At 36.7% G+C, this 13,005-nt stretch overlaps 1 protein-coding gene across 9 annotated transcripts in view; it reads left to right on the top strand.

Moving 5' to 3' along the window:
• The window catches only part of LOC139809040 (esterase FE4-like), a 282,671-nt gene that overhangs the window by 34,818 nt on the left and 234,848 nt on the right, over nucleotides 1-13,005 (top strand). For all 9 annotated transcript variants that reach the window (XM_071771673.1, XM_071771691.1, XM_071771698.1 and 6 more), the window contains one exon: nucleotides 4,260-4,411. In XM_071771673.1, the coding sequence (XP_071627774.1) occupies nucleotides 4,271-4,411 (141 nt within the window). In that variant the 5' untranslated portion in view covers nucleotides 4,260-4,270. The remainder of the gene's footprint in view (nucleotides 1-4,259; nucleotides 4,412-13,005) is intronic.

Genomic DNA, 13,005 nt, shown 5'->3' on the forward strand with positions numbered 1-13,005 from the left:
GAAGCATATTTGCCACAATCGTAAACCTACTTATACTCAATATTGTACCTAATCTTCTCCCTCCACCCTTTCTTCTCAAATCAAGGTCAGCACAGTCTTATAAATTCGTATAAACCTTCCCTTAACGTTAATATAGTATTTTCTCTGCTTTTATTACTATACAATAACTTTCATACTCCAGCAACCATTAGTTTAGCAGAAACCTCGCTGTCGCATATTAGGAGCCTATCTCATAATAGGGGACTTTCTTATATTAATTAATAACGACTTATTCAATATTTTTGTCTTCCATTTCTATATCAAGATTGTCTAAATGAAATACTATATTTTCAAGCTCGAAGTTGCACTCGTCTTCGTCTTCAGTTTCGCTAGTAACATCTAAAATATCATCATCTTTTAAATTAATGTCAAAGTCTGTATCATTAATAACTAATAATCTATAACCTCTGGTGGAAAATGTTTACGCTTTCTTGTATTAATTCTTTTTTGTAAGCTAATACTTGAAATTATAATATCGGAACTTGCTAAGGCACGTTTAAACATATCTGTCAAATTATCAACTCTACTTGTTTTTCTTGCGTGATCTAATCTATCATTTCTATAATATTTGTTCCGACTTTCTGCTGCGTCTTCTCCGAAGACGCTTACAGGAAGCAGAGAGTTTAATATAATCTGTGCTCCATGAGCAAGTGTTTTATGAACAGTTGATGGCATTTTGTACCATCCATACTTCTCGTTAAAAATCTTTGCTGTGTCGAAACAAAACTCTTGAAATTTAATAGGATCAACTGGAAGTTGACTGTTCAAAACAATTAAAATTGTTCTGAAATTTTTAACTAACGTTACGTCAAGATTTAATATCTCAGCTAACAGTTCTGGCTTTTCAAACGCTTTTCTGGAAACGTTTCCAGTAGTGCTAGTTCCAACACCTTCCGATCTTGGTTGATCTACTGACATTGAAAATTTTTCTCGAAATCGCTCCTGAATTTGTTTCTTTCTTTCTTTTATAATATTTTTTGCTTTATCTCCCGTAACTTTCCAAACCTTTAATTCAATACGATAAGAAATATGTAATATACATTCGAAAAAACGAATCCACATATGTAGTGTAGACAACCCGTATTGTAATGTATCTGGCTTCGGTTCGAATGCAGGAGTACCAAAATTTGTAATTTCATTCATCTGATTTGGCTTGGCGTGGCATATTGGGCAATTAGCAAATCCAGAAGATCCAGTCAAAATACTTAAAACTTTTCCATCTATAAGAGACAAAAGAAGGAACAGGAGATTATAATTTTTCTATTGCCACTGGAAAATTCGTATGTAATTGGACGCAAATTTTTAATCTGTTCTTTCATTTTCTCATTTGTCGCTTTAATATTTTCTGGAGTTTCTTTTTTATACTCTAACATTATTGGCGAACAAAATCTTATCGATTGTGGAGTTCTATTGCACTAATATATTGCACCATGTTTAGCAACTAAACGTAATGGAATGGTAGTTGTAGCTATCAAGTTAATATCCGTTGTTCCAACTGATTTACCTGAACTATTAAAGTGTTGATTATAAGTAGAGTGATCACTAGATCCATCAAAACCCCATGATGATATCAATGTAGCTTCAACACATTGCAAAGATTTTTGTTGCATGTCAGCTTCAATAACTTCTACTTGCATTTCTATTAGGCGCTTCACTCTATGTTCGAGGAAATTTTGAAGTGGAACTGTAGCTGTTATATCTGTGACGATTATACCTTTCGGATAACACTGTTCTTTTTCCATTCGTACCAATTCATATCTTGGTCATATATCAGCATTTCGTCGTTTACATTCCATGCGCATACGGTGATATTGGTTTTTTGATAAATTGTTATCAATTAAATAAGCCATAGCTTCAGCAGGAGTAGCTTTTATAACTACATTATTTTTAGTTAAATTTTTTCTAATTTTCTCAACAATTGTAGGGGTTTTCAACACTTCACTAATAACGGATGCTAAATCATTATCTTTATTTCTCTTTGCTGATACTTTTGCAGCCATCAAAAGCTGTAAGGTGTTGTTACTTACTTCAGTTGACAACTTGCTGGCATCTCTTCTCTGAGATCTCACAATCAGTGATTTTTCGCTGAATTTTTTTTCAGGACGCCCTGATTTTGAAGATAAAAGCATCTCAGATTTTTCTGACATCAACATTTTTTTAGGTTTTTGTAAAACATTCTGTGGATAAATGAAATCACTGTCCAACCATTTTTTATACTTAGTTATAAACAGTCTTCTATGTTGGCCTACATTATTAAAATAATTTTTATATCTAGAAAATAAAGAACGAACAGTTTGTAAAAGAATCTTTTCTTGTTCCTCATCTATTTCTTGCCCAAGATGTTCTAAGACATACCAGTAACAACCTTGTACGTCTTTATTAAAGAAAAATGTTTCAAATAAATATCTTTTCGAAACATTCTGAATATTTCGTTTCCGCCCAATGGAGATTTCTGGTGCTACTGCAATATTGCTCGGCGGATCCAACACGGAATTTTCCATCGTGTCCATTCCTATGGTAAAGTCAATATTGCAGCGACCTTCGTTTCCAGAAGGGATAGTGTCACCAGTCCAGGAACACGAACTTGAGCCTACTGGCAATCCATCAGCTTCCAGAACAATCTCTGGAAGGGTGACCTGATGGCCGGTTCTACCCAAGTCGTGAGAGCTACCCGCTCTAGGGTCCAAGTTGTCATCAGTATTTCTGTCCTTGTGTGTATATTCATCCATTCTCCTCAGTGCTGCCCGTTCATCCTAAATTTCATCGGGTAAGGGTTTATTTACAGCACCGGGGCTCTTCCTTACCCTCCATTTAGGAATCATCACGAGTAGGCTGTAAAGCCCTTTACCGGAGATCTTAAAGGTTAAGAATGGATGACATACCCACAAGGCACGAAATACACATATTTACATCATAACGATTGCATTTCTTCTATATACTTTGCATTTCTTCTTATACTTTCTATATACATCTATTTTGATTTCAAATTAGAATTTAGTGAACTGAGAAACCCCTCGGACACCGCTTACGTTTCATTTTTATGCAAAGGAGCAATTTTTCAAATTTTTGGGCGCCATATTAGATCCGCCATTTTGTATTTTTAATTTTTAATGTCATATTCAATCAAAATCAGCGACCTTGAAAACCCCTTAGAAACCCCCTAGGTTCCATTTTTATGCAAAACAAGCAATTTTTAATATTTTTGGGCTCCATATTGGATCCGCCATTTTGTATTTCTAATTTTTAATATCATATTCAAAATTAGCAACCTCAAAAACCCCTATATAACGTCCCACTGTGCACTGTGATATCGCTTAGCTTAATCACGAACCTGTTAAGAAAAAAATAGTCGATTGTCTTTACTTTAAAAAATTATATCTCCCGGAGACGGTTCTAGACGGTGATTTACGAAACGGTTTTAGAAAGAGTAGAGTCCCACCTAATATTCAAGCCAAAGATCGCTTTGTTATTGTTTGTTATTCGGAAGTTCTAGTCTTTTAAATATCAGAAACTGATAAAGTCATTACTTTTTTCTAATTCAAGTTTAAAGTTCTCTCCTCCAGAATGGCCAAAGCTTAATTTATTCTTATTATTTTCAAGCATTAACTTATGCTAAAAAAGTATTTCAAGCAATGATTTGTACGTCTTCAACATTGGAGGAGAAAAAAAAGATCAAAGAAACAATAATCTTTCGTAATTTCAAGGTACATTTTTACACACTTTTAAACACAAAATGCAACAGAAATAATACTTTGCGTGGAACAAATGGTCTTAAATTTTTCCCCGTGTCTCACTAATGTTTATAGAAACTTTTCCAATCGTTAAACATTACGAACTTTGACTTTGATTTTTGCCATTTTTGGCCAGAAAATAGGCGAAACGTCCCATGCGGCGGCTCGCCAGGCGCGTAGCTTCGCGGCGCGGTGCCCCGTGGCGCTATGAAGATTCGGCCGCCACAACAAAATATGTCCTTATTCAGTATATTTACCCTGTGGACATGTAGTCTCCGTGGACAGATAGCCCCGGTTTCTTCTACAATTAATAGATAATTTATAGATATTTGTATCTTTACTTGTAATTCTGACATAATTAAGAGAAAATGATAAGAATAATTTCAATAATTTACACTGCAAAATAACTTTTGCTTTTCTTAAAAACTTAAACTTAGAAAGGACGTGTGTTTTGGAATAATAGTAGGTTTTTCAACATTGTTTTTCCAGTTTTTTCTATCATGGGAAATAAGAAAGTGGATGTGCACATACATGAGGGAAGATTAATCGGCACTGTCGAAGAAGATGGCTACGGCGGCCGCTACTTTGCTTTCCGTGGAATACCATATGCAAAACCCCCAATTGGCGAACTCCGATTTAAGGTGATTATACATATATTATTATAGGCACTTTTAAAGACAATATTTAACTTTAACCTTGGTTTATAACACTGTACAACAAAAAATCACTTTTTTTGAGCACAAGAACGAGCCTTGCAGCCTTCGATAATTTTTTGGACGCAAAAAACGACCCCGTTTGCCGAATTGCTCTGTCACGTCACAATTTTGAGATATTTGCAGTTAAAGTTGCAAAAATGAGCTATTTTAGTGTATTTTGGCATATTATAAAAATAAAATATTTGAATTTTTTACATATAACACTGCGTGCGGGAATATCTCATTCCTGCACGACCTCGAGTGAGAAATCTCTCGCGCGTGCGGAATCGGCCATCCGTCGCACAGATGGCGCGTGCGCAATAGGCCACTTTCCACGCACTTTGTAATATAAAATAGGGTGTGTAACACGTGCGGGTTGAGAATTGGACACGAGTGCGGAGTGGACGCACGAGCCGAAGGCGAGTCCCTTTTTTCAAAAAAAAATTTTTGGGTGGTAAATATTACTATTAGAAAAAAAACATCGTCTACTGTCTAATAAATTAGCCCGTAGAGGGTTTTGGGAAAGGGTCAAAGTGAGGGGAAAAGGTCTGCTGAAAAAGAATGTTTATTAGCATCAGTTGCGTTTATGCTTCGCGCGGGCTCAGAACCTTTTCCTTTTTTTTAGTCTAGATCCCTAATTTCCTAAACCCTTTTTGTTCTTATTTTTTTTCGGGGATGGCGATGATGTGTATAATTTTTAATAACCGATTTTTTTGAAACCGGTTTCCAAAAAATCGGTAACGAAAAATTATCCATAAAAATTATTCATAAAATTTGTGCTTATCTCAAAATTTGCGGAAATTAGAGCAATCACGTACATTTCTTTAAACAAAAATCAAATACCTTTTTATTATTAGCAATTTTTCTAATTCTATTACATTTTTTAGTTTTTTCTACCCCTATTTCATATATAATTCTTTAAGAGGTAATTATGCAGTTTAGGGGAAGCACCTCCGATGACCTTGACCTTGACATATGTTGTCAAGGTCACCCTCCTGAGTGACCTTCAAAAAGTTTTAGCCGTCGCTCGTTTTTTATTAAAAAGTTATAAACAAAAAAAGTTTCAAAAATATAGCAGTTATTTTAAGTACTGAGAGGCATAAACGACTAATATTACGTTTTTCTTTAAAGCAGAGAATACTTTATTTCGCGAGAAAGTCGCTGCTTTACCAAAACACAACATTTAAAGCAGTAAATTGTTGATAAATTGAAGTCTTTTTGTTAAAGCAGAGAATACTTTATTTTGCGAAAAAGTCGCTGCTTTACCAAAACACAATATTTAAACCAGTAAATTGTTGATAAATTGAAGTCTTTTTGTTAAAGCAGAAAATACTTTATTTTAGTCGCTGCTTTACCAAAACACAACATTTAAAGCAGTAAATCGTTGATCACTAACCTATATATGCACTTATATATGCTATATTTTCCAAACTTTTTTTGTTAATAACTTTTTAACGAATAGCGAGCGACGGCTAAAACCTTCTGAAGGTCACTCGGGGTCATAACCTTGACAACATATATCAAGGTCATTGAAATCGGTAAGGTCGCCAAACTTTTTTTTGTTAATAACTTTTTAATAAAAAACGAACGACGGCTAAAACCTTCTGAAGGTCACTCAGGAGGGTGACCTTGACAACATATGTCAAGGTCAAAGTCATCGGAGGTGCTTCCCCTAAACTGCATAATTACTAAAAATTATACATTTTATGGCAATCCCCGGAAAATTCTACCTCTACTTCATATATAATTCTTTAAGATTCGGTCCATTAACGAATGAGTAGTTCGCGGACAGACAGACAAACAGTCGGGTCAGACAATTTTTTCTCCACTTTAAGTTATATTTCCCTCTCTTAAATTTATGTATATATAGAGATATATATTTATTTTTCCCGCGCATTGGTTGGATGTAACCTTCGCTGACCCGCCATTTTTGGCTCACTTTCACTTTTTCAATTATTTTTTCTAATTCTCTATCGCGTTGCATTTTGGCACTCAAGTCAGGTAGTACAACCCTTTTATTTACTCTTATTTTGATAAAAATGTATACATTGTTTTTGATTTTAAAGAAGTTTCAGTTTTTCCACATCATAAATGCCTGTGTTTTCTAATTTCCACAAATTTTGAGGTATTGGACTTTTTTTGTTTCTCGTTGGAGAAGGAAAATGCCTAATGCATATCTTAAGGTTGGTCCCTAGGGTTATGCCGTGCTTGCACCGGCATTAACGTCTATTACTGAAAAATTAAACTTATCGTCGCCATCCCCGAAAAATTAGAAAATTTTGGAACTGTTTTAAAAAAAATCGGTCCATTAATTAAATGAATAGTTTGCAGTCATAAAAATTTTAGCACTTGCAGTTTCCAAAAAATTGGTACATTAATAACAAATTAAATCCATATGAAAAATTTTACACATCGTCGCCATTCCCAAAAATAAGAAAAATTTTGGCACCGGTTTCAAGAAAATTAATCCATTAATGAAGAATTACCCAGTAATGAAAAATTAAAATCTTAAAAAAAACCAAAAAAATTTTGACACTGGTTTTAAGAAAATCAATACTTATTTTTCTTGAAAAATTAGACAAATTTTGAAACCGGTTTCCAAAAAATCGTTAACAAAAAATAATACACATCACCGCCATCCCCGGAAAATTCTACCCCTGTTTCATATATAATTCGGTCTATTAACGAATGAGTAGTTTGCAGTCAGACAGACAAACAGACAGACACACGTCAGGTCCATTAATAAAAAATTAAACTCGCGGTTTCAAGGAAATCGGTTAATGAATAAGTAGTTTGCTATATACAATACTTAATAGATACTTATCATTTTCCGAAAAATTACGTATTATTTTCCAAAAAATTAGACAAATTTTGGTACCGGTTTCCAAAAAATCGGAAACAAAAAATTATACCCATTATGGCAATCCTCGGAAAATTCTACCCTTACTTCATATACAATTTCTTAAGATTCGGTCTGTCACCAAAAAATTAGAAAAATTTTTGCACCGGTCTCAAAAAACTCGGTTTATTATTGAATGATTAGCTCGTTGTCGGACATTAAATACTTATTATTTCCCGAAAACTTACGTATTATTTCCCGAAAAATTAGTTTCAAAACGGGTTCAAAAATTATCTAATTTTTCGAGGATGGTGATGATATGTATAATTTTTCATAACCGATCTTGTGGAAACTGGTTCCAAAATCAGTAACAAAAAATTATCCATAAACGTATCCATAAAAGAAAATTCAGCTTGATATCTCAAAATGTGCGGAAATTAGAGCAATCACATACATTTTTTTAAAGAAAAATTGGAAACCCTTTTATTATTAGCAATTTTTTTAATTTTATTACAATCTTTAGTTTTTTTTACCCCTATTTCATATATAATTCTTTAAGATTCGATCAATTATTTGTTGAAAAATTGGAAAAATTTTGTAACCGGTTTCCAAAAAAATCGGTAACGAAAAATTATATACTTTAAAGCAATCCCCGGAAAATTCTACCCCTACTTCATATACAATTTTTTAAAATTTGGTCTATTAACGAATGAGTAGTTCGCGGTCAGACAAACATACATACAGACAGACGTCAGACACTTATATGTATAATAATAACCGGGCTTTGCCCCGGAGGACATATGTAATAAGACACGCAAATAGATGATAGCATATATTTATATTTAACGCCAATAGATCAAAATCGGTCCAATACTTTTCGAGATATAAAAGCAAACATACATATATACACCTATTTATTTTGAGTATCATGTAAGTAAGGTTGGGATTGAATTTGACAATGTTCGTTAAGGCGGTTCTTTTTTAAGAAAATTTGTACTTTTTGTAGAAATGTTTGTGGTTGCTATAACTTCCGCAAATTTTTTTATATCGGTCTATTTCTAATTTTATTATATTCTTCAGTATTTGTGAAAGAATATAATAACGACTTTCACATATATATATATATATATATATATATATATATATATATATATATATATATAGTGACGTTGCGGCCCGCCGCTTCGTGACAGCGCCCCGCCGCCGTCACAAGGCGCGGAAATTCGCGCCCAGGGACGAGCCAGAGAGGCGACGACGAGATCTCCAGAGGCCAAAAATTTATATCATTTCCGCGTTTTGACTATTGTTTTATTTGTATGTAATCGTAATACGCGCGGTGCCTCACCCCACCACGACAAATCTTCGAGGGAATACACCTAGCGGAAGGGTCCGGGAGGACTAAGGACCGAGGAGGGGTGGCGAGGGTGAAAGCGGAAACCACTGGAATCCCGGGCGGCGAGAGCAACGCGGCAGGCGTGCGGCGCGTGAGGCAGCAATGGACAAGGCCGCCGATAGCGGGGCTCCAGGTACCGGGAAAAACCCGGCCTCAGTAATTTACCTCCACGAAATACCGGCCCGCGGGGTGGCTGGCCACCGCCCCGAGGTCAAACCGGAGGCACACCGGCCCGAACGAAGTCCAGTCCGCTGCCCAGGGACAAATTGAAGGAGTCGCTACGCCGCCGACGGACCGTTGCGCGCCCCCGAAGGATCCACCTTTCGACGATCCTGCGTTAAAATATCGCGTGAGCTTGCAAGTTTGCTCTCGATTGGTCGGCGCGCCCCTACGAAAGGGGGTGCCACATCGATTCCGCAATCGAGCGGATTTAGCGAGACACTCTCTGGTCGTCCGTCGGCGAGTCCGAACACGATTGAAAGTTTCCTTAAGATTCGCGATAGCCGCCCCGAGTCGGGAGAATCTGTTACGCGGCGACGATCCTTGGTACGAGTTGACGGCGAGGAGTCCTACGAGAAGGCATCGCATCGGTGAGGTTGCCCGCAAGTACTTGATACCGACATGTAGAGCCACGACGCCGCCCTCCGTTGCGCGCTCTCGTTCGGGAAAAACGTTTGTAATATCGCGACACGCGTACGGTTCCTTGAGACAGCGAGAGCGAAGGGCCTCGGGATGGTATCGTGGCCGCGGAATGGGGATAAAGACGTGATAACGAGCCTCTGGAGATCGCGATAGATTCGTGGCGAAATCCGGTAATGCGAGTCCGTTTTCGTGTAATGTCCGCGCTCGTGGTTGCGTCTCGCGCCTACAGTGTTCACGGCGTATCGAATTACCAAACATTACTTATGTTAGAATGTCGTCCGCGTCGGCCCATCAATCGCGTTAACCTGCCGTTTATGTGGGCTAATTGCCGTAGAAAATTATGCGTGTTAGGATAGTTATGTTCGGATGCGTTGTTTCGGTAACTGCGTGTAGGGAGTAGTCATGCTGGCGGGAGAACGTTATTCGCGTGATTTACTCCATTCTTGCGATAGGCTCAGTGCCGTCGTGATTGCGTGTTATTATTGCTCGCGGTAATTCCGCATAGTTTTCCTCGCATTCGTTCTAGTGTTCTGCGCTATTTCGAGTATCTCGGCGTATCATTCTGCGCGTTACGAAAATCACTGCAGACAGACTATTGTATTCACCCGAGTGACTTGCGTTAGGCTTAAGATAAATAATTGGCGACAGAATTCTCGTGCGACTCTGTACGTTGCGTTCACGCGCTCCGAGCGTGACGTACCGTCCTCTCGCGATCTTTCCTGCGAGACCATATTTTCTATTTCCTTGATTATTTCGTGTTTACTGTCGATGTTCCATATTAATTATAAGTTTCAGCCTACGGTATTTCTCTGATCTAAGCGCAGCGTCTTCTGCGCGTTTGCTATACAATAATGTAATACTCCGTTCATTTCTGGCGTCCGCGCTATCATTATTTTATTTGTTTCATTTCTGACGCTCGCGTGATTGACTATTTGATTTGTTCGATTGACTGAAGTCGAATTGGGATTTATTATTTCACCCGCGAATTACTAAAGAATAAATGTTAATTTTGAATTGTTAATCGCTTGAGTTCGTGGCCTTATTTATTGTGTGTCACCCCGCCGGATATCGCGCCGCCCTTCATCACCCCCGCCCCAGCCCTTAGGTCGAGGCGAGCTAGCCGATTCCTCGCATATCCGCACGTTTCGTCTCGCGTCTCGTCTCGGTTTTCTTTCGCGATTTCGTGGACGCGGATTTACGCGTCTGGCGCCCAACAGCAAAATTGTTTCGCGAAGTGTCGGAGGTGCGAGGAAATCGTCGGAGAGGCCTGTCACTTTTCTCTCCGTTTCTCCTTTTGATCCGGCACACGTCCCGGCGCGGTCCGGGAGTGCAAAAAGCCGTGACAATATATATACATATATATTTTTTTTAATTAGACGACAATTTTTTGAAAATAACTGAATTTTTTTTAAATTTGAATTTCTTTAAAATTTTTAATTTACGTCGCAATTAATAATTTTAGTACTAGAAGACGGTCAGGACGACTTGCTAATTCAAGCTGCTGAAAATTATGAAAGGGAGCAAGCAGCGACTTTGGAAAATACTCAAAACGATACACAAAAAACGCATTATTCTGAAAATAAATATATTGAAAAAAATAAGAATGAGAAAAATAACTGTATTTTCTCAATGTTTTTTTTTTTTTTTTAAATACTTTTTCCTAACGCGAGCGTGACATAAGCCGCTTTTCGCACTTGTTTTGAGTGAGCAAAACGATCCATTTCGCAATGATGACGTAAGCGTTGAAACATGAAGCCATTTCTCAACTAGTGGAGAAATGAAATTGTAAAACAAGCGCGAAAAACGGCCTGTTTCACGCTTTTGTTAAGAAAAATAGTATGGACAACTCGTGGGAAGAGTGGTCGAGCCCAAATGAGTGTGATGGTCGCACTCGCTTCGCTCGCTTTTCCACTAGTTGTACAATATACTATTTTTATATGAAATTTTTAATCAATATCTTTTATTTTGTCTTGAGTATTTTCTAACTTCGCTGTTTGCTCCCTTTCTGATTTTACTGCTGCTCAAATCAGAAGTTCGTCCCGATCGTCTTCTAGAACTAAAATTATTATTGAGGATGTAAATTAAAAATTTTTAAAAAAATTAATCTATTTTCAAAATTATCGTCCAATTTATAAGAATATTTATAAAAATATATATATATATGGAACGTTCCATGTCAACCGGAACAGAGCCGTCTCCAAAATTCTATTGAACCGATTAAAATGGTTTAGAGCTTAAAATCTTTGTTTTTGTGTGCTTTATCAAATACAGTGTGGTAGGGTTGTGTTGGGTGATGTGCAACATGGAGTGATGTGCAACGTTTCCGATTCTTGGTCTGCATGTCGACATTTGACAGAACCGCATACTGCCATCTATTTGTATTAATAGTACCTTGTTTTAGATAAATAACTCGCGAGATGGCACGCACCCTGGTTTGCTGTACGAAAAGCGAGTTAAATTTCTCGAGCTCAATGTAATTTTCGTTTTTCTCATTCATAGTGATTTCGTGAATTGGTTTCAGTCATCTATAGGTAAATATTTTTACATTGTTAGTTTTTCAAGTACTTTTGATAAATCCAAAGCGATTTTGTGATTTCCTTACATTGTGTTGGTGTCATGCCAGTCCGCGCAAAATAGCGTGTTTGGGGTGATGTGCAACATGATGTGAAATGTGTCGACATGCAAGGTCGCAACTTGTGACAACTGCGATTCAGATGATGAAAAATAAAATTTTTTGGGTTTTTCCTTTCATTATATTAACTTTTAAGCGATAAATAAATAAGAAATCAAATAAAAAATGATTTTTTTTTAGGTCGATTACAACACAGTGAAATTTTTTGTTCACCATATTTCGATTAATTTGTATTTAAGAAGCCCAAATTTAACATTTAAGTCGATTGATGTCGATATTCATGCATTTTTTACCTTAATTTTATCTGTGTTGCACATTACCCCAAGAAAATTTGAAAATGCTAAAACAGACGTTTTTTTGAAAACTCGAAAAATTTTTAGGAAAAATTTAAAATTTTGAAAATCTAATCACGCAGAATTGTAGTATTTTCCTTCCTCTACATTATACAGCCATAATATATTCCAGAATTTGATTTTTGGATATGTTTTCCGAGCAACGCGTGAACGTCTTGCACATCACCCCACATAACCCTACTTTTGAAAATTCAATATGGCGGTCAAAATATGGCGCTTCATATGAGTTAAAAAAAACAAATCATATGATTAAATTGTTGTTTCTTTATGGAAAAAAGAGGATACATAGCTTGTGAGTAGATAGCACTAAGATTTAGATGTCTCTCAAAAAAATAAAAATAGCGGATCCAATATGGCGGACGAATTTTTCTTAAATTTATCAGATTCACTTGAAACTCGTTACTCGGGAGTTTTTGGGGTCGCTGATTACGAAATTGAAGTATATTACAGATTTGAAAAATTCAAAATGGCGGATCTAATATGGCGGACTGATTTTTTTAAAATTCATCGGATTCACTTGAAACTCGTTACTCGGGGGTTTTTGGGGTCGCTGATTACGAAATTGAAGTCAGTTTAAAGAAATTAAAATGGCGGATCCAATATGGCGGACTGACTTTTTCTTAATTTATCGGATTCACTTGAAACACGTTACTCGGGAGTTTTTGGGGTCCCTGATTACGA

The sequence above is a fragment of the Temnothorax longispinosus genome, chromosome 1 (genome assembly GCF_030848805.1).
Source record: "Temnothorax longispinosus isolate EJ_2023e chromosome 1, Tlon_JGU_v1, whole genome shotgun sequence".
NCBI classification, from domain to species: Eukaryota; Metazoa; Arthropoda; class Insecta; order Hymenoptera; family Formicidae; genus Temnothorax; species Temnothorax longispinosus.